The sequence below is a fragment of the Oncorhynchus masou genome, chromosome 5 (genome assembly GCF_036934945.1).
Source record: "Oncorhynchus masou masou isolate Uvic2021 chromosome 5, UVic_Omas_1.1, whole genome shotgun sequence".
NCBI classification, from domain to species: Eukaryota; Metazoa; Chordata; class Actinopteri; order Salmoniformes; family Salmonidae; genus Oncorhynchus; species Oncorhynchus masou.
The window spans coordinates 53,447,794-53,468,997 of record NC_088216.1 but is presented as its reverse complement, the minus strand read 5'-3'; the positions used below and the strand labels follow the sequence as shown (position 1 = coordinate 53,468,997).

At 41.5% G+C, this 21,204-nt stretch overlaps 3 protein-coding genes across 4 annotated transcripts in view; 1 reads left to right on the top strand and 2 right to left on the bottom strand.

The window, feature by feature from the left end:
* inavab (innate immunity activator b) overlaps nt 1-9,516 on the bottom strand; it is a 47,195-nt gene extending 37,679 nt beyond the window's left edge. Inside the window, exon 1 of the mRNA XM_064966016.1 lies at nt 9,373-9,516. The gene's annotated coding sequence lies outside the window, so the exon portion shown is untranslated. The remainder of the gene's footprint in view (nt 1-9,372) is intronic.
* A 2,207-nt stretch (nt 9,517-11,723) lies between these two features.
* Nucleotides 11,724-14,257, bottom strand: LOC135539843 (probable G-protein coupled receptor 25). 2 transcript variants are annotated; one of them, XM_064966013.1, is made up of 2 exons: nt 13,915-14,257; nt 11,724-13,783 (listed from the first exon to the last, which is right to left on the bottom strand). In XM_064966013.1, the coding sequence occupies exons 1-2, from the start codon at nt 13,925-13,927 to the stop codon at nt 12,825-12,827; spliced, it is 972 nt and encodes a 323-aa protein (XP_064822085.1). In that variant the 5' UTR covers nt 13,928-14,257; the 3' UTR covers nt 11,724-12,824. The 2 variants fall into 2 exon arrangements, with proteins under 2 accessions (XP_064822085.1, XP_064822084.1); XM_064966012.1 differs by having other exon boundaries at nt 11,724-14,255.
* Nucleotides 14,258-15,457: 1,200 nt separating this feature from the next.
* olfml3b (olfactomedin-like 3b) lies at nt 15,458-21,164 on the top strand. Its single transcript, XM_064966011.1, has 3 exons — nt 15,458-15,662; nt 18,479-18,764; nt 19,881-21,164. The coding sequence occupies exons 1-3, from the start codon at nt 15,564-15,566 to the stop codon at nt 20,663-20,665; spliced, it is 1,170 nt and encodes a 389-aa protein (XP_064822083.1). The 5' UTR covers nt 15,458-15,563; the 3' UTR covers nt 20,666-21,164.
* Nucleotides 21,165-21,204: the final 40 nt, after the last annotated feature.

Genomic DNA, 21,204 nt, shown 5'->3' with positions numbered 1-21,204 from the left:
ACCCCTCTTCTTACCAGAAAGGTGTTTGTTTCTGTCGGCGCGATGAGTGGAGAAACCCGTTGGCTGCACCGCATTGGATAGCGTCTCTCCAGTGAGCCATGTTTCCGTGAAGCACAGAACGTTACAGTCTCTGATGTCCCTCTGGAATGCTACCCTTGCTCGGATTTCATCAACCTTGTTGTCAAGAGAATGGACATTGGCAAGAAGAATGCTAGGAAGTGGGGCACGATGTGCCCGTCTCTGTAGTCTAACCAGAAGACCGCTACGTTTCCCTCTTTTTCGGAGTCGTTTTTTTGGGTCGCTGCATGCGATCCATTCCGTTGTCCTGTTTGCGGGAATTGGCGATGGAAACGCCTTTATGCGCAAATATTGACATAAACTTGGAGACACATGATGACATGGTGTGTGTTCCCACCCACTACGACTCGGGAAACCATGCAGTTTATTAGGCTACAGATTAAATAAGTTACGATGAATTTCACAGGGAGATGAAAGTGCAAGGTGATTAGCTTTATTATGCTCCTTTCAAATAAATACCAAGGGTCTTATTCTGGTGACATGATGATCGATGCTTGACTGCCAAGTGACAAGTAAAACATTCTCGCTCTTATCCATAATAACCTCATGTAGACTAGCCTACCTGCACAGCATCTGCGAGCTGTTGGCTCAAGCCACAGACTAACCATTATATTGACCAGAAACTCAACTGGCGGCTCTAACAATGAAAATAGATGTCTTAAAAAATGGAGCAGTCGGGACGAGGCATGATCAGGTCGGACCAGCTACATGTGTGAATTAGGGCCTGGAAGATACAAGTAAACATGTAGGTTTTGTAAGATGAGAGGATTTAAACGTTTTACGTGCCCCCAGCCGATTGTGTTTTTTTTGTTCGTTGATATGCGTTGTTTGTCATTTGTTTTTTTAACTTATTTTGTGCATAATGTCTCTTATGACTGAAAATAACTTCTAGACATCATGTCTGCAATTACTCACCACGGACTCTGATGCGCCCGACGCAAAGGATACACTGCTTCCTCGGGAACAGGCCCCGATCCCCGTGATCTGCATTAAGAGGAAGCAGAGAAAGAGGGGCCGAAGGTCGGGCTGCCTTCTGAGAAGTAGTAGGCGATCGAATAAATCCCCACTTCCCTCCATTCTGCTAGCAAACGTGCAATCTTTGGACAATAAAATTGACGAGTATGCTGAAGATTAAACTACCAATGGGACATTAAAAACGAACACAGTATGCTTCACAGAGCCGTGGCTGAACGATGACAACATCAACATACAGCTGGTTGGTTATACGATGTACCGGCAGGATAGAACAGCTGCCTCTGGTAAGACAAGGGCCGGCGGTCTATGTATTCTTGTAAACAACAGCTGGTGCACGATATCTAAGGAAGTCTCGAGGTATTGTTCGTCTGAGGTAGAGTATCTCATGATAAGCTGTAGACCACACTACCTATCGAGAGAGTTTATCTGTATTCTTTGTAGATGTTTACATACCACCACAGCTAGAGGCTGGCACTAAGACAGCATTGAATGAGCTATATTCCGCCATAAGCAAACAAGGAAACGCTCACCCAGAGGTGGCGCTCCTAGTAGCCAGGGACTTTAATGCAGGGAAACTTAAATCTGTTTTACCAAATTTCTATCAGCATGTTAAATGTGCAACCAGAGGAAAAAGAACTCTGCACCACTTATACTCCACACACAGAGACGCATACAAAGTTCTCCCTCGCCCTCCATTTTGCAAATCTGACCATAATTCTATCCTCCTGATTCCTGCTTACAAGCAAAAATGAAAGCAGGATACACCAGTGACTAAATCAATTTTAAAAAAGTGGTCAGAGGAAGCATATGCTAAACTACAGGACTGTTTTGCTAGCAGACTGGAATATGTTCCAGGATTCCACCGATGGCATTGAGGAGTACACCACATCATTCATGGGCTTCATCAATAAGTGCATTGATGACGTCATCCCCACAGTGACTGTTAGAGTTCGACTGATTAATCAGAATGGCCGATTAACTAGGGCTGATTTCAAGTTTTCATAACAATCGGAAATCAGTATTTTTGGACACCGATTAGATTTTTATTTTTTATTATTTAACTAGGCAAGTCAGTTAAGAAAACATTCTTATTGTCAATGACGGCCTAGGAACAGTGGGTTAACGGCCTTGTTCAGGGGCAGAACGACAGATTTTTACCTTGTCAGCTCAATCTTGCAACCTTACGGTTACCTAGTCCAACGCTCTAACCACCTGCCTCTCATTGCACTCCACAAGGAGCCTAGCCTGCCTGTTATGCGAATGCAGTAAGAAGCCAAGGTAAGTTGCTAGCTAGCATTAAACTTATCTTATAAAAAACAATCAATCAATCATAATCACTAGTTAACCACACATGGTTGATGATATTACTAGTTTATCTAGCGTGTCCTGCGTTGCATATAATCGATGCGGTGCGTATTCATGAAAAAGGTACCTAACCATAAACATCAATGCCTTTCTTAAAATCAATACACAAGTATACAGTGGAGCAAGAAAGTATTTAGTCAGCCACCAATTGTGCAAGTTCTCCCACTTAAAAAGATGAGGCCTGTAATTTTCCTCATAGGTACACTATGACAGACAAAATGAGATTTTCTTTTCTCCAGAAAATCACATTGTAGAATTTTCAATGAATTAATTTGCAAATGATGGAAAATAAGTATTTGGTCAATAACAAAAGTTTCTCAATACTTTGTTATATACCCTTTGTTGGCAATGACAGAAATCAAACATTTTCTGTAAGTCTTCACAAGGTTTTCACACACTGTTGCTGGTATTTTGGCCCATTCCTCCACGCAGATCTCCTCTAGCAGTGATGTTTTGGGGCTGTTGCTGGGCAACACAGACTTTCAACTCCCTCCAAAGATTTTCTATTGGGTTGAGATCTGGAGACTGGCTAGGCCACTCCAGGACCTTGAAATGCCACTCCTTCGTTGCCCGGGCGGTGTGTTTGGGATCATTGTCATGCTGAAAGACCCTGCCACGTTTCATCTTCAATGCCCTTGCTGATGGAAGGAGGTTTTCACTCAATCTCACGATACATGGCCCCATTCATTCTTTCCTTTACACGGATCAGTCGTCCTGGTCCCTTTGCAGAAAACAGCCCCAAAGCATGATGTTTCCACCCCCATGCTTCACAGTAGGTATGGTGTTCTTTGGATGCAACTCAGCATTCTTTGTCCTCCAAACACGACGAGTTGAGTTTATCAAAAAGTCCTATTTTGGTTTCATCTGACCATATGACATTCTCCCAATCTTCTGGATCATCCAAATGCTCTCTAGCAAACTTCAGACGGGCCTGGACATGTACAGCATGGGGGGACACGTCTGGCACTGCAGGATTTGAGTCCCTGGCGGCGTAGTGTGTTACTGATGGTAGGCTTTGTTACTTTGGTCCCAGCTCTCTGCAGGTCATTCACTAGGTCCCCCCGTGTGGTTCTGGGATTTTTGCTCACCGTTCTTGTGATCATTTTGACCCCACGGGGTGAGATCTTGCGTGGAGCCCCAGATCGAGGGCGATTATCAGTGGTCTTGTATGTCTTCCATTTCCTAATAATTGCTCCCACAGGTGATTTCTTCAAACCAAGCTGCTTACCTATTGCAGATTCAGTCTTCCCAGCCTGGTGCAGGTCTACAATTTTGTTTCTGGTGTCCTTTGACAGCTCTTTGGTCTTGGCCATAGTGGAATTTGGAGTGTGACTGTTTGAGGTTGTGGACAGGTGTCTTTTATACTGATAACAGGTTCAAACAGGTGCCATTAATACAGGTAACGAGTGGAGGACAGAGGAGCCTCTTAAAGAAGGTCTGTGAGAGCCAGAAATCTTGCTTGTTTATAGGTGACCAAATACTTATTTTCCACCATTATTTGCAAATAAATTCATTTTAAAAATCCTACAATGTGATTTTCTGGATTTTTTTTCTCATTTTGTCTGTCATAGTTGAAGTGTCCCTATGAAAATTACAGGCCTCTCTCATCTTTTTAAGTGGGAGAACTTGCACAATCGGTGGCTGACTAAATACTTTTTTGCCCCACTGTATATTTTAAACCTGCATATTTAGTTAATATTGCCTGCTAACATTAATTTCTTTGTGTCACTTCGCTTGCAACAGAGTCAGGGTGTATGCAGCAGTTTGGGCCGCCTGGCTCGTTGCGAACTGTGTGAAGAATGTTTCTTCCTAACAAAGACAGCCAACTTCGCCAAGCGGGGGATGATTTAACAAAAGCTCATTTGCTAAAAAGCAATCGTTACACGACTGTACCTAACCATAACCATCAATGCCTTTCTTAAAATCAATACACAGAAGTATATATTTTTAAACCTGCATATTTAGCTAAAAGAAATCCAGGTTAGCAAGCAATATTAACCAGTTGAAATTGTGTCACTTCTCTTGCGTTCATTGCATGCAGAGTCAGGGTTTATGCAACAGTTTGGGTAGCCTGGCTCAGTGAGAACTAATTTTCCAGAATTTTTGTAATTATGACATAACATTGAAGGTTGTGCAATGTAACAGGAATATTTAGACTGATGGATGCCACCCATTAGATGAAATACGGAATGGTTCTGTATTTCACTGAAAGAATAAACGTCTTGTTTTCGAGATGATAGTTTCCAGATTCGACAATATTAATGACATAAGGCTCATATTTCTGTTTGTTATTATGTTATAATTAAGTCTATGATTTGATACAGTCTGACTGAGCAATGGTGGGCACCAGCAAGCTCGTAAGCATTCATTCAAACAGCACTTTCGTGCATTTTGCCAGCAGCTCTGCTGTTTATGACTTCAAGCCTATCAACTCCCGAGATTAGGTTTGTGTAACCGATGTGAAATGGCTAGCTAGTTAGCGGGGTGCACGCTAACTTTTGAAACAGCTTTTCAAACGTCACTCACTCTGAGACTTGGAGTAGTTGTTCCCCTTGCTCTGCATGGGTAACGCTGCTTCGAGGGTGACTGTTGTCGATGTGTTCCTCGATCGAGCCCAGGTAGGAGCAAGAAGAGGGACGGAAGCTATACTGTTACACCGGCAATACTAAAGTGCCTATTAGAACATCCAATAGCCAAAGGTATATGAAATACAAATGGTAGAGAGAGAAATAGTCCTATAATTCCTATAAGAACTACAACCTAAAACTTCTTACCTGAGAATATTGAAGACTCATGTTAAAAAGAACCACCAGCTTTCATATGTTCTCATGTCCTGAGCAAGCAACTCAAACGTTAGCTTTCTTACATGGCACATATTGCACTTTTACTTTCTTCTCCAACACTTTGTTTTTGCATTATTTAAACCAAATTGAACATGTTTTATTATTTATTTGAGGCTAAATTGATTTTATTGATGTATTATATTAAGTTTAAATAAGTGTTCATGCAGTATTGTTGGAATTGTCATTATTACAAATAAAATTAATGTAAAATCGTCCGATTAATCATTATCGGCTTTTTTTGGTCCTTCAATAATCGGTATCGGCGTTGAAAAATCATAATCCTCTAGTGACTGTACATACATACCCCAACTAGAAGCCATGGATTACACGCAGCATCCGCACTGAGCAAAAGGAGCAGGACTCTAACCCGCTGCCGCTTTCAAGGAGCAGGACTCTAACCCGGAAGCTTATGAGAAATCCCGCTATGCCCTCCGACGAACCATCAAACACGCAAAGCGTCAATACAGGACTAAGATTGAATCGTACTACACCGGCTCTGACGCTTGTTGGACGTGGCAGGGCTTGCACACCATTACAGACTACAAAGGGAAGCACAACCAAGAGCTGCCCAGTGACACGAGCCTACCAGATGAGCTAAACTATTTCTATGCTCGCTTCGAGGCAAATAACACAAACATGCATGAGAGCACCAGCTGTTCCCGGAAGACTGTGATCATGCTCTCTGCAGCCGATGTGAGTAAGACCTTTAAACAGGTCAAAATTCGCAAGGCCGCAGGGCCAGCCGGATTACCAGGACGTGTACTGCGAGCATAAGCTGACCAACTGGCAAGTGTCTTCACTGACATTTTCAACCTCTCCCTGTCTGAGTCTGTAATACCAACATGTTTTAAGCAGACCACCATAGTCCCTGTGCCCAAGAACACTAAGGTAACCTGCCTAAATGACTACCGACCAGTAGCACTCAAGTCTGCAGCCATGAAATGCTTTGAGAGGCTGGTCATGGCTCACATCAACACCATCATCCCAGAAACCCTAGACCCACTCCAATTTGCATACCACCCCAACAGAGCCACAGATGATGCAATCTCTATTGCACTTCACACTGCCCTTTCCCACCTGTACAAAAATAACACCTATGTGAGAATGCTATTCATTGACTACAGCTCAGTGTTCAACACCATAGTGCCCTCAAAGCTCATCAATAAGCTAAGGACCCTGGGACTAAACACCTCCCTCTGCAACTGAATCCTGGACTTTCTGACGGGCCGCCCCCAGGTGGTAAGGGGCGGCAGGGTAGCCTAGTGGTTAGAGCGTTGGACGAGTAACCGAAATGTTGCAAGTTCGAAGTGTTCGTTGCAAGTGTGGTGCCAGGACACCAACCTCTCCCTCAACGTGATCAAGACAAAGGAGATGATTGTGGACTACAGGAAAAGGAGGACCAAACACACCCCCATTCTCATCGCCGGGACTGCAGTAGAGCAGGTTGAGAGCTTCAAGCTCCTTGGTGTCCACATCACCAACAAACTAACATGGTCTAAGCACACCAAGACAGTCATGGAGAGGACACGGAAATCTTATTCCCCCTCAGGAGACTGGGAAGATTTGGCATGGGTCCTCAGATCCTCAAAAGGTTCTACAGCTGCATCATCGAGAGCATCCTGACTGGTTGCATCACTCCCTGGTATGGCAACAGCTCGGCCTCCGACCGCAAGGCACTACAGAGGGTAGTGCGAACCCACCAGTACATTACTGGGGCCAAGCTTCCTGCCATCCAGGACCTCTATACCAGGCGGTGTCAGATGAAGGACCTAAAAATGTTCAAAGACTCCAGCCACCCTATTCATAGACTGTTTTCTCTGCTACCACACGGCAAACGATACCAGAGCACCAAGTCTAGGTCCATGAGGCTTCTAAACAGCTTCCACCCCCAAGCCATAAGAGTCCTGAACATCTAGTCTCACCCCATCATTACACCACTGCTACTCTCTGTTGTCATCTATGCATAGTCACTTTAATAACTCTACTTTATTGTTGGTTAACTTTATTGTTGGTTAGGGACTTGTAAGTAAACATTTCACTGTTGTATTAGGCACGTGACTAATACAATTTGAGGTTATATCAATTTTTCCTTAAAAAAACAAACACCTGGGCCTCCCGGGTGGCACAGTGGTCTAAGGTACTATGTGGCACAGTGCTAGCTGTGCCACCAGTGATCCTGGGTTCGAGCCCAAGCTCTGTAGCAGTCTGCCGCACAATTGGCCCTGCGTCGTCCAGTTTAGGGAGGGTTTGGCCGGCAGGGATATCTTTGTCTCTTCACGCACTAGCAATGAGCAGTGTAGCAGGTGAGGCTTTGGTTGGGTTGTGTTTCGGAGGACGCATGGCTCTCGACCTTCCACATCACACATCGCCTTCGCTTCTCCCGAGTCGAGTCCGTATAGGAGTTGCAGCAATGAGACAAGACTGTAACTATTACCAATTGGGTACGACGAAAAAGGGGGTTAAAAAAAATAAGGATATATTAGGGGAAATATAGTAGGGAAAATATAGTAGGGAAAATAAATGTGACTCTAGACGACAACATTTTTTGCAACACTCGGGCTGAATTCCTAAATACATTAAATCCACTTTGTGTTTTGTTGCCTACTAACGAGAATCACGATACTGGTTTCCGTGTGAACAGCAGGCACAACGATAGCCAATTTGGACTTTGGCAATAACATAAAATGTATAAAAGCTCAAATGTGATTTTGGGGGTTAATTTACAATGAGGCATAAGGTTAGCACTGCGACACGGGTTTAAAAATCACATTTTTATAAGTGACGCAAAATATGGGGGGGTTTATGACTTTGTGGCTGTGGTAACTAGTGACGACTCCGATATAAAGTGTTTTTCTCATAGTTACCGGGATGTCACGTGTCCTACTTATATCAGTACAGTCATAACTTAATCATTATGCAACTTATTTTTGATCAAATACGCCTGTATATATATATATATATATTTCGTTTTCCAAACGCTCCACACATTGTCCTCCAACCAAAAACTCCTTGCTTGGTGAGCAATTATTTTATTTTAAACGCCACCTGCTGGAGAAGACAGATTTTGGGCCCAGTTAGAGAGAGCAATAGTAATGGAGTCTTTGTATGCACTAACCCGCCATGGTTCGTTGGACAAAGGCTATAGGAGGAAATGAGTAACGTTTTTGTAGGGTTTTTGGATGAAGGCCGAAAATAAGGTCTGTGATAAGGAGATCTTTTTGTGAAACAAGACCAGTGTAGGCACATTTGCTATTTAACGCAACAGCTTGACAAAACTATTCGTAGAGCTGAAAATGCGATGGTATCACATTGAACTTTAGTTTTGTATTCAGTACATGAAAACTTACGCGAAAAAGTACACTGTGTGCATTGGCATCATACTGATTTTAATCGCAACAAGTCAGTTTGGAAAATTAGCATATTTTCTTTATGCTGATTTTAGAATATTCACATGAAAATCTGTTACCCATTGGATGGAAACCTAGCTACTGATAAAACAATTTCCACATGTTTACAGTGTTCGTTACATCAGCTGTTGTACAATATGATACAAATACAACAAAAAAGTCACAAGGAACACACAATTTTGACTGCACTGGGCCTTTAAAGGGAAAACAAATCGGAGTATTGGCGTCACTCTGTTACAGTGGAATTGCCCTACTATATCCTCCATGACAACGTTCCATGGAGGATTAACATTTACCATTCAATTATTTATTCATTCATTCATTCATTCATCTGCAAAATTATCTTCACGGAACCACCTAAGTAAGAAAGTATTCTGTCCATAACTTTTCACTTTTGATTCAAGTGTAAACACTTAATTTTTCCAGTGGCTTAACAAAAGTTGGAGTTAGGCAGTGGTAAAGTACAAATAAAACAAAAACACTACTGCATGGAAATGTTGGCCGATACATTATTGCATACAAAGTAAAGGATATTATGAAACCGCTTACAATAATTTTGCATCATTATTATAGTCAAGGTCTGCTGAACTTGGTCTAGCATTGTGCTATGGCTAAAACTTGCGCTACTCTCGTAAAAAAAACACATTGTTTAATGCGATGGAAAAGTTGTTTGTTTACTTCGAAAAGGAAAGTATCAACCATACCTTCTTATGCAAAATGTCAAATATCCAATTGTGTAGGGCGTAGAACAATTTATTTGCATGTCCATATCAACATTCATCCACGTTTTCCAGAAGTTGTAGAAGTATTGCTTCTTACGTACTCTGAAGAGGGACGTCGCAACGGGAATGGGCCATGTTATAAATCCCCGAAAGTAGGGGCGACACTTTGAGTGAGTTTACTGTCTTTTGCATAAATTAAAATATCTCCCCTACAACGGATATGCTTTAATAAAATGGTATTTTAATATAATGTAATACTTTTAAAATACCAAATTAATATACAAGAAGAAGTTTTAAAAAATGAATGCACCCCCAAATCTCCAAACTATTGGGATATCCCATTCCTTTAGATTTTTCCTTAAGAACTTCGACTCTCAATCGCATCAAAGTGCAATTTACCGACAGCGATCAGATCCTCAGTGTAATTAATGCCAGCAGTTTTTTCACATATATTCAAAATATATAGAATAGAGTGACGACTATGTGGTAAAGTTATACCCACAAATGTACGGTGACTGACTGTGTGTGGAGTGTGGACTGCTTAAAGCCCCAGTGAGTGAGTGAGTGTGTGCATTAAACCAGAATGCCTACTGTAGCCTACAAACGCTAGGTGTCAGGAGTGCATTACTTATTACTTTTTGCAGTTTGGTAAAGCTCATTGATTACTTTATATCAACATGTAATGTGCTTCCAAATATCCAATATCCACCCAATTCATTCAGCTTACCAATCACTGTACCTGTACACAGCCAATCTGTAAATAGCACACCCGACTACCTCATCCCCATTTTGTAATTTATCCTCTTGCTCTTTTGCACATCATCATCTGCACATCTATCACCCCAGTGTTAATGCTAAATTGTAATTATTTTTCCTCTATGGCTTTTAATTGCCTTACCTCCCTACTCTTCTACATTTGCACACACTGTACATAGATTTTTCTATTGTGTTATTGACTGTACGTTTGTTTCTGTGTAACTCTGTGTTGTTGTTTTTGTCGCACTGCTTTGCATTATCTTGGCCAGGTCGCAGATGTAATTGAGAACTTGTTCTCAACTGCCCTACCTGTTTAAATAAAGGTGAAATAAGATAAATACACATTACAGTGAAGGAAATGATACAAAACCACAGGCTGCCACTGCCATGTGATCACTGTTTTGAGGTGCTGGCTGTTTTCACACCATCTGCACTTTCCCTTCAGAGGGTAAGCTAGGTCAAGTTTATTTTCTATTCTTTTGGTTTTCTCTGCCCACAGAATTTAAGTAAACACATCCTCTGCACTACTGCCATTGAGTGTAGGCTAAAATGTCTATCTGGGTATCATCTATCAAACATCAGATGTTCAGTTTGCAATGGTCTTGTTGAAGGACCATCTAGGCCTGATGATTATGCATCAAACGTCAACCTCCAGTAAGGTTAACTCAAACAGGTTTCACAACCACAACCATTCTCATAGTGAGCAACTGAGTGTACACCAGGTGCCAACAGGGTACAGATAAGGCCATGAGAAAACGACACAATGTTTGTTCTCATCACTGCTCGCGTAGAGAGCACAAACGGAAACTGACTGATGCCTCTCACCCATCACCTAAAGCGGTGCCTGGCAGTGAGATTAAAGGGTCATGGATCATGTGTCTTATTTCAGTGCCGTGATTGACAGAGAATATAATGTCCCAACGGTGAGGCCCTCAGCATGTCCGTGGTGAGGCCCTCAGTTTCTCCCCTGCAGATAAAACAACTGTCACTATAATGTGAGATGATTTTTCTAAAATAAACAATTGATATGGAAGCCTCATCCTTATCTTCATCGAAAGATAAGGTATCTGCTAGGCAAAATCATTAGAGGTGAGATTCATTTTGAGATCTTGTTATTTTGGCAATGTAAAGCGTTTTGATTTACCGTGAGTGTTCCAATTAATGTAATTGAAATAACTTAGTTTTCAGTGTCCTGATACTTTGTAATACCTTAGATTTCAGTGACTTGAAAAATGGCATTCTTCAAGCATTAAACTGTGAAGTTCATTGTCCACTTCAACAGGCTGCCATCTTTCTGAATAAGAGGAACAGAAGGTCAGGTCAGGGTTTTCCACACTAAAGGGTCTTATAGGGAACTAGTTGGCTGAAGTACAGTTGTGCTGTAGGTTCCCACAGACTGGTATCTAACCCAAGTTTCTCAAGCCCTTTTGTAACTGGGTGATTCAAAGTGCAAAAGAAACTGAAAAGCATGTGGGCATGAATGAACATTTGAACTTTCAAGTCATGTAATCAGCCAACAAATTCAACAAAAAGCACTTATCTTAATAAAGTTTTATTTTGTATCATTCGTGGTAGAATCTGTTTTGTCAATTGCAGTGGATGTTATCTGGTTGCAGATAACATTTTGCTACTGTTTTGAATAAAAGTCCAATCATTTTGAGGAAGCAGATAAAAACATTGTTGAGCTTCTGGATCAATTTTGATTGGTAAGTCTGTTTTTATTAAATTACAGTGACATGAGAAATAAACTGAGAAGTGTTTCTCCTTCTCAATATGTCAGTAAGTAGTGTGAATATTTTATGCCTATAAAAGCTATGAATTGTGAAGCTATGTTAAAAATAACCATTTCAATACTATAATTATTGGAACTGGTTATGAGGAAATGTTATACATTACTTACTTATTATGCTTTATTTCAATATGCTTAATATATACCTAAAATCTTTCAACTTTATTTTCATCCTTGTGTTCCTTTAATGTAAAACGTACACACAATTAAATGCCCATTGTTAAACTGCAAAAATACTTAGTAAACTATGACATTGTTTGGAAAAAAGTATCTGCAATAATTGCCAATTATATTAACACTTAATTTATTACAAAAAACTGTTTATTATAGATGTTTTATAATACATTAAATGTAATCTTACTAATGCCATGAACATAGACAACCATTTTGAATATTGTTGTAATTTCACGCAGCAAAAAGGAACCATTAACAACTTAACGTTACTGTTAACAAATTGCAATTTAATATTACTATGAATTTAAGAATGTCAACAATTGTAATAACCAGGCTACTCATGAATTATTCATATACAAATTATTTAGACATAAAATTTAATTTGGTCGTAAAAAAAAAGAAAGCTAAATTAATCAACCTCACTTGCACACTGTTTTGACCAGTTTTTTTATCTGTACTGTTTCGTCTTTCAAATATTTTCTTTGGTACAAATAATAAAACCTAAATTCAAATATCAATGATAATCAAATATGCAATTATGAAATGTAAAATATAACTTATTTTGAGAAGCTATAATATACACAAAATATATCTCAGAGAATGCCTTCACTGAGCTTGAATTACATAACACCTAAAATCATAACACAAAATAATTCACCTCAACCTTTAGCGTTTCGGACCGCAAAGAGGCTGTAAAAGGTGCAGAACCCTGCTATCAGACAGTCTGGTCAAGTGGCTGGAGACGAGTTCTGGAGGCTGTTGTGCCGCAGCTCTCTGAGGTACCGTTGTAGAAGTCAGTGGACGAGGCATAGCCTTGGTGTAGCCCAAGCTTTCCCACGCAGCTCAGGAACTGGTTCTCCGCCTGCCCTCTGAAGTGATGGTCCAGGAACAGGTAGATGGCTGGGTTTATGCAGCTGTTGAGGAAGGCCAAGCAGCAGGAGAGGGTGAGGCCCTGACTCAAGACAGACTGTGTCTCAATGCTCAGATTGGCCCTAGACAGCCTGAAACCAATGAGGATGGTCTTGAAGATGTTGAAGGGAAGCCAAGACACCACAAAGGCCACAATTATGGTGAAGACCATCTTGAGAGAGTGGCGGCGTCGGGCTTCTGCGCGAGGGTTGCCAGCAGAAACACAGTGTTGGCGCAGGTGGGCCAGGATAGAACCGTAGCAGAGGATGATGATGAGCACCGGCAGGGCGAAGGTCAGGAAGACCATGGTCAGGCTCAGACCCAGGAAGAAGGATGACTCTTCATCCTCCAGACAGAAGAGTTTGCCGTTGGGAGTATACATGCTACGGTACACCAGGGAGGGGGTACCTAGAGCCAGGGACAGCAGCCAGACCACGGCGCAGTTGAGACGCACACACTGGTTGCTGCGGAGAAAGCGGGAGTCCATGAGTCCCACCACGGCCAGGTAGCGGTCCACGCTCATGCAAGTCAGGAAGAAGATGTTGGAGAAGCGGTTGACGGCAACAATGTAGCTACTCAGTTTGCAGAGAAGGTTGCCGAAAGGCCAGTGTCCCTCCTGACTGGACGAGACGGCCCACAGAGGGAGGGTGAGGACAAACACCAGGTCCGCAAGTGCCAGGTTAACTACAAACGTATCCACCAGACGGCCACCTCCCTTCCCCCGGCTGCCCATGACTGTGATCACAAAGAGATTGCCCAGGAAGCCTGTGAAAAACATGAGGAAATACAGCAGTGGCAGGTAGATGTGAGAATAGGGAAGACTGGAGCTGGAGCGCTCCCCAAGGTAGGTTAGATCGTAGCTGACATTGTACAGCATGTCATCGCTGTAGAAGTACCTGTTGCTGTCATATGTCTCCATTTTGTGATCAAAGTTAAGTCTCTCAGCTGCTTGCTCTTTGTGTGTCTGGCTGGCAAGCTCAATACTTCTAGACAAACTATCTTGCGTCACGTTCTTAAAAACCACAGACCAACTGCCAGGTCCTATTTTCTTCTGTCATCTCTAGCACCATTGGCATGTTTTCTAGTTCTCTATCTGGCATATTCTGACAGAAATTACTACACTATTTCTAATTAGGATTTTTATAATATAGTATATTTGCATATCAGTTCAAATAGAAACACTTTAGACATGTAGGCAAAAAGTACAGCAAGAAGAAACATAAAAACATGTAAAAAGAAAAAGTACATATACAATACAATATACAATACTTGAACAAAATATTCAAAAACAGCTTAAAACTGACTTCTAGTAGCAGATGAAACAATAAAAACATTTGAAAGGGGCAGGATGTGGATATGGTATTCACTGGGCTGATGTAGGTAGGCCTGCTGGAATTATGATCTTGTACATATTACAAAACAAATCCGCTGAGTGAATTAGTCATTTCAATCATTAAATTGAACCTAGACATGACATTGAACATCAACTACAGACTATTCATACAGTCTCTCGTGTGTCACATGTGAAAGTAGCAAACACTAAACTGCTGTACTTGCATTATGAGAAAATACTTGCATTAGAATATCAAAATGGTACTTGCCAGACCCAATGACCGTGCACATGAATAAATCAGACTTCTCATCAGATGAGTCATAATATACTTGACAATAAAACCTACTGTAATGTGAACTTGATGGGAACTTAATGTGCTCATAGGCTGTGAAAACCATAACTGGAATGACGGCTTGATTTAACAACCACGTTTCCTTTTGACTGACAATAGTCTTTGAACAATTATGAACAATTGTCTCTTTGTCAGAAATGCAAATCATCATTGAACAGTTATAGAACATAGTGAAATTAATTTTATAATACTATTTTAAAGGAAAGGGGGGGGGGGAATGACAAAATGTTAAGCCTGACCTGAGCTAGTTGAATGTTGGTTATGTAAGAGAAGGTTCGTGTTCCAATAAAAATACGAGGGGATAAAGTATCTTCCATTTGACAAAAAGATTTTCCTCCACTCTTGGCATTGCATCAGAATTTTCTTCCCATCAATGCTGAAGAGTTTTCTTAAAATGAAATAAAATACTAATAGGAGTGAAAAACTACAATATTCTATTCTAATCAAGAGTGACAGCTGTGCAAACATAATTTTTGCCTTAACTTGTCTTCTTAATATTGCATTTTAGTGTGATACAAGTCAACAATCATACATTTCAATGTATTTCAATCTCTACAAAACATAGAAAATGAACAAAAGCAAAAGACAAAGTACCTCCCAACCTAAAATTACCTATAAACATCACTAATGTGGTATTTAGCAATCAGTGGACAACAATGATTATGTTGGGAGAAAGAAAAAAGGAAATGGCGAGAGAGTCTGTGTTTCCAGCAGTACCAGATGTTCAAAACTCCTCCCTCCCTGAGTGTTTATTAAAACATTCCAGTCAAGTTCGGGACACCGTAAAGTTGGCCCCTCCTCGCACACTCTCCTCCCGTCGACACTTACACAAGGAAAAGGGTGACCTGTCCTCCCACAAAATGAGGGTTTTTCTCATCCTTGTCACTTTGACCTGCCTGGCTAACGCCCAGCATCAAGCCCTGATGGACTACCTGGAGCGGCGTCTGCTAGCCATTGAGGTAAGAGACTGTTCTTCTGCTCCCAGTCAGACCCTGGGCTCCAGAATAAGTCTGAAAGGAAACTCTCTGGGGATCTGGGAAACCTTCAATGGGATGCAGATGTGGGGATTCTGAGGAAAAAAAGATTTACTGACTGTTTCTGCTGCTGCACCCAGAAAGTATAGATTTCATGCTTTAAATAAATTTGTTTCCACACAAAATAGAAGCAAATGGGAATAGATGTTTGAAGATCTTGTATGCAGGTAACTTCTGTAGTGTTCTGATTTATATAAAATATATATATATATTAGCCTTGTACATGGAGTTATTAGAACGTTGGACTCTGCAAAGGACTCACCAACTGGCTCGCTTCAAGTTCTTGTTGTACAATAAAACAGCTCCACTGCTATGTGTACCCATATCCCATTCTCCATCTTGCTTTCTAGTATTCTTATTCACATGGAAAGTAGTTGGCCTCTCTCTATATGTGTTCTGACTCTGCATAAATAAGTACCTGCATAAATACTTCCCCAACAAGTTATTTTGAGCAACTGCACTCAGAGAAACCTCTCGGATAATTTCCAGCCAGTGAGTCGTTCTGACAAAGAGCATTCAATACTTTCCAATTCAGGTTTATGGTGCAAGTGTTAACGTAGTTTTAGTGAGAATCATTTTTTATTCAAGAGCACATCAAGAACTTGTACAATAGATACACAACATATCTTTGCGGTCTTCACAAAGAAGCGTAATGAGATTCACATTTTAAGGGTACATTTTTGGTTGTATAGAGCAAACATTTCAAGAGAATAAGAACACAATTTGGATAAAGCCACATCAGAAAAATAATAGAAACAAGCAAACAAACCCCAGAAATGACTCAATAAGATATGTCCGGAACTTGTTGCAAGATTGATTTTATCATCTCCATGTCAACAAGTTCCCGCATAAGACCTATCCACATATCTTTTAAGGGTGTTGCATTTTCTTACGCATTTCCTTGCTGCTGCTAAAAAATAATCTATCAATTTAAGTGGAGAGGAGTGGAGTGTATCCACAGGAACAATACCTAGTAGGAGATGACATGGGTCTGGTTGAATAATAATCCCTATGATGTCCTGTATAACATGGAGAATTTAAGACCAAAGAGACTGGATTTTCCTAAATATATGTGAGGAAGTACCTATTTGTCCACACTGCCTACAACACGTTGCAGATATGTATTTTTAAATGTTTTATTTTTTAATCAGTTAAGAACAAATTCATATTTACAATGACGGCCTAGGAACAGTGGGTTAACTGCCTTGTTCAGGGGCAGAATGACAGATTTATACCTTGTCAGCTCAGAGATTTGATCGAGCAACCTTCCGGTTACTGGCCCAATGTTCTAACCACTAGGCTTCCTGCAGCCCCAAAGGGTGGACATTCCCCATATTCCTTTGTTTATTTTATTAAGTTTATCAGGGCTCATAAAAAACAATACAGTCCTTTGAATTAAAACTCCCTTGTTCGGTGACATGTAGTAGCTTTATATAGTGCTTTCCATATATTCCCCCAACTCTCCTCTGATATCTGCACCTGTAATTCACCCTGGCATGGGTTCCTAAGATTATCTAAAGATACTGTTTGCATGTTAAGGATATTGTGATAAATGTTTGAAATGGGCCCAATGCTTTCCTCTTGATAAAGTCATTCAATCATCTTATCAATAGGAGTAACCGGCTCTGTCATTTTTTGGAACAATCATTTTTTAACAATGAATTGCCTTACTTAAGGTACCAATAACAATTAGTTTAGAATATAATTAATTCCTCGTGGATTTCTTGAAATTATTTAAGAATCGGGCCATTGAAAAGTTGAGAGACTCTACAAAGCCCTCTCTCTTCCCATTCCCTAAATCCTTGGGACATAATAGCAGGAAGGAAGGCTGGGTTGTGGAATATACACTCTTAGAAAAAAAGGTGTTGTCTCGAACCTAAAATGGTTCTTTGTCTGTTCCCATAAGAATAGGAGAATAGGAGAACCAGTTGAAGAACCCTTTTTGTTTCCAGGTCGAACCCTTTCCACAGAGGATTCTACTTGGAACGCAAAAGGGTTCTACCTGAAACCAAAAAGCATTCTACCTGGAACCAAAAAGTGTTCTGCTACCAGGACAGCCATAGAACCCTTTTGGAATTTTTTTTTCTACGAGTGTACTGTAGACTAGTGTCTGGAAATGTCATTACTCAGTTCATATTGGTGTTGGATCTCCCTTAGTGAGACTCCTTAATCAGTCCTGCAGCTGTCTGCTTGAAATCATTTATCAAGTGATAATTCAGTCTACTGTGGGCTTTGAATATTTTTTTATGAAAAATATTGCTGCATACCACTTCAAAACTGTCACATAGTGTGTTATATCCACCAGTTGTCCCTTTCTGTGGCATTTGTAGCTGTCTTTTCCTAGTTCCTAGCCACACCAATGGCTCTTGTATGCAACTCTAATCCTGACCTTTCTGCACTCTCAATCCCTCCTAGCTGAGATTACCCCCTGCGTGCTGATACATCCCTTGCATTTACTGGAGTGCAAATCTAGTCAAGGTCACTCAGAAAAGCTGATCCTCAACCTGCACTTAACTTAATGTCTCTGTCTTCCTTTAATGTGATGGCCAGAGGTTCCAGGCTTAGAAGGAACAGTAAGGGAGAGAGGAGACATCCATGTGGAGCCTGACGCCACACTGGTGATGACTGTGGCAGTGGCACTAGAGAACAGGGTTTTAATTCATCTTGTGAAATAGGGACAGAACCCAGGACTATTTCTACGATACCTGCTCTAACTGTCTTCTTCTCACCTCTCCCACCAGGACCGTATCTCGCTATGGCACGAGCAGACGAACCGCTACGCCACAGAGCTACGGGAGTTCAAGCAGCAGATGGTTGCCCAGATTGAGACCCTTGACAAGGACAAGGAGACACTGAGGACGGATCTAGACAGCGTGGGGACGCGCGTGGACCGCATGGAACGCGAGATGGACTACCTGGAGACACAGAATGGGGCGCAGCCCTGCGTGGACGTGGACGACAAGCTGGTGGAGCAGCAGGTGACTGTGGTGAAGGAGAAGAACAAGGTCAAGTACGCCAAGGCCACAGGTGAGACGTGGCAGATGTGGTGACATACTGGGGGATAGAGACACAAGTAGTTCACATGGTGGTTACTTCCTGTGAGGATCATAGTAAAGGCCCGCTGGGAAGAGGCAGAATAGAGCAGTGGTTAGTTACATAGCCCTTCCGTGACATGTACTGTAGATATGATGACATATTGGGAGGACAGACACACATGTAGTACAAATGATTACTTACTAAGAGGATCATAGCATAGGCCAACGGAGAGGACAAATGAAGTAAACTCAGCAGTAGGGGTAATGTGAGGCCTTGTTTCCTGAACAGATCTTCTAGATGATGAGCAGAGATAGAGAAGGCCACAATGTCTTAGCCATTGTACTGTTATGTAAGTAGGTTAGAAAATATATATTCCCTCATATCATTATTCTTCCCTCAGAGGCCATTATTAAAGAGTTTAAGTGGATTTCATTCAATGTTGTGCTTAACACTTTTTGTTCTGCTCTAAAACAGTATGGTTTGTTTTATTTGCATAGAGAAAGCAATCTGAATGCAGTCAATTTAGGAAATAGTTTGTTTACACTTGGCTGTTGAGGTTTAGGGAAAGGGAGGTATGACCTGAGATGTGAGAGCATGCTGATGAAATATGTAGATGAAGGACTGACTGAAGATGCAATGCTTATTCAAACAGCATACTCTAAATTATGCACCACTTTAATTGTAATATTTTCTCTTAGTTGCACTCCAGCCGGATGAATAGCCAGTGACTCATCAAGTTTAATTGCCTGTGATCCTTATACATGTTGCCACACACAGCTGAGTGCTGTTGCCTACTCGGGGTGCATGTTCTGACAAAATTGGATAAGGTTGAACACGTAAAAGCTAAAACTTCACAAAAAAATGTACTATAAGAAATGGTACTATCTTTTCAACTTTACCTAGTCCCTTAATATTACTTTTGGTTGAACTTTATCAATATGGTATGGTGTAGTATGTTTTATGACATTGGTATTACAGGTATCATAGTTGTAAGAATTGTAACAATGTGTACATTGTAATTACACTGAACCTGCTGTGTAATGTTGACTACCATGTAAAAAAAACATGGTTTTAGCCCAACTCATGAATCTATTGTCTCTCTTCCAGACTGCAGGGACATGATCTCTAGCATCAAAGCCATGAAGATTTTGAAGCGAGTTGGAGGCCCAAAGGGCATGTGGACCAAAGATGTGGGCAGTAGCTCGGGCAAAGTCTACATCTTCAACGGCACAGACGAGGACACCATCTATGAGTTTGGCTCCATCCGGGACTTCACCATCTCCCAAGGCACATCCATGGCCAAGACCGTGAAGCTTCCGTCTCCTTGGCGAGGCAGCGGCCACACTGTCTACAACAACCACGCCTACTACGTGAAGGAAGGCAAGGAGCTTCGGCTGATCAAGTACAACCTGCAGAATGGCTCGGTGGCAGACAGCGCTGTGTTCCCCGTCCAGGACCATGTCCCCGTGTACAGCCTGACCCCGGAGACGGTCATTGACCTGGCCGCAGATGAGGAGGGCCTCTGGGCCATCTACGCCACCAAGGAGACTGAGAGGCACATTTCACTGGCCAAGATGGATGCCAACACGCTGGACATCGAGCAGATGTGGGACACGCCGTGCCCGCGAGAGAACGCAGAGGCCGCCTTCATCATCTGTGGCACGGTGTATGTGGTCTACAACACCGCGCTGCCCAGCCGCTCACGCGTCCAGTGCGTCTTTGACGTCAGTGATATGGTAACCAATGACGATGCACCTCTAGTGTACTTTCCCAAGCGCTACGGCTCTCACTCCAGCCTCAAGTACAACCCGCTGGAGCAGCTGATCTACGCCTGGGATGACGGCTACCAGATCCTCTACAAACTGGCCATGAAGAAGAAACTGGAGGTATGAGCTCAGCAGGGCCGTCTAGTGTTGAGGTGGGTTTGAGATTTCGCTCATCTATACCAGAATAAAAGCCCAGAAATGTCTGTGTAGGCGAAAAATAAAACATATTTCAGACTGTCATATTCAGTGGAATTTTTTAAACTTTTATCTTCCCTGGAGCAAAGATCAATAACATAGATATGTCCAAAGGTATGAAAATTACTAACATGGTTTGTTCAACTTCGGCACAAGGTTTTGCAGCACTGTTCTGAAGGTAATATTGTATTTCCTGTGTTGATTACTGACAGCAAAACAGTTCAGTGATATAAAAGCATCCATTTACTGTAGGTATTGCTTGATGTGAAACATTTATAGGATCATCAAGAAAGATCTAGGAGGGTGTGGAATGGAGAATCTGAAGTAAATACATGCAGCTGTATGATATGTATGTTTTCTGAAAACCACACATTTTTACCTTTTTTCCTGACTATGCCTTTCTGTTGAATAAAAAAAATACTTGCATGAAGGTGTGTAGCTTATTTTTCTTCTATGTTGTTACAGTAAAA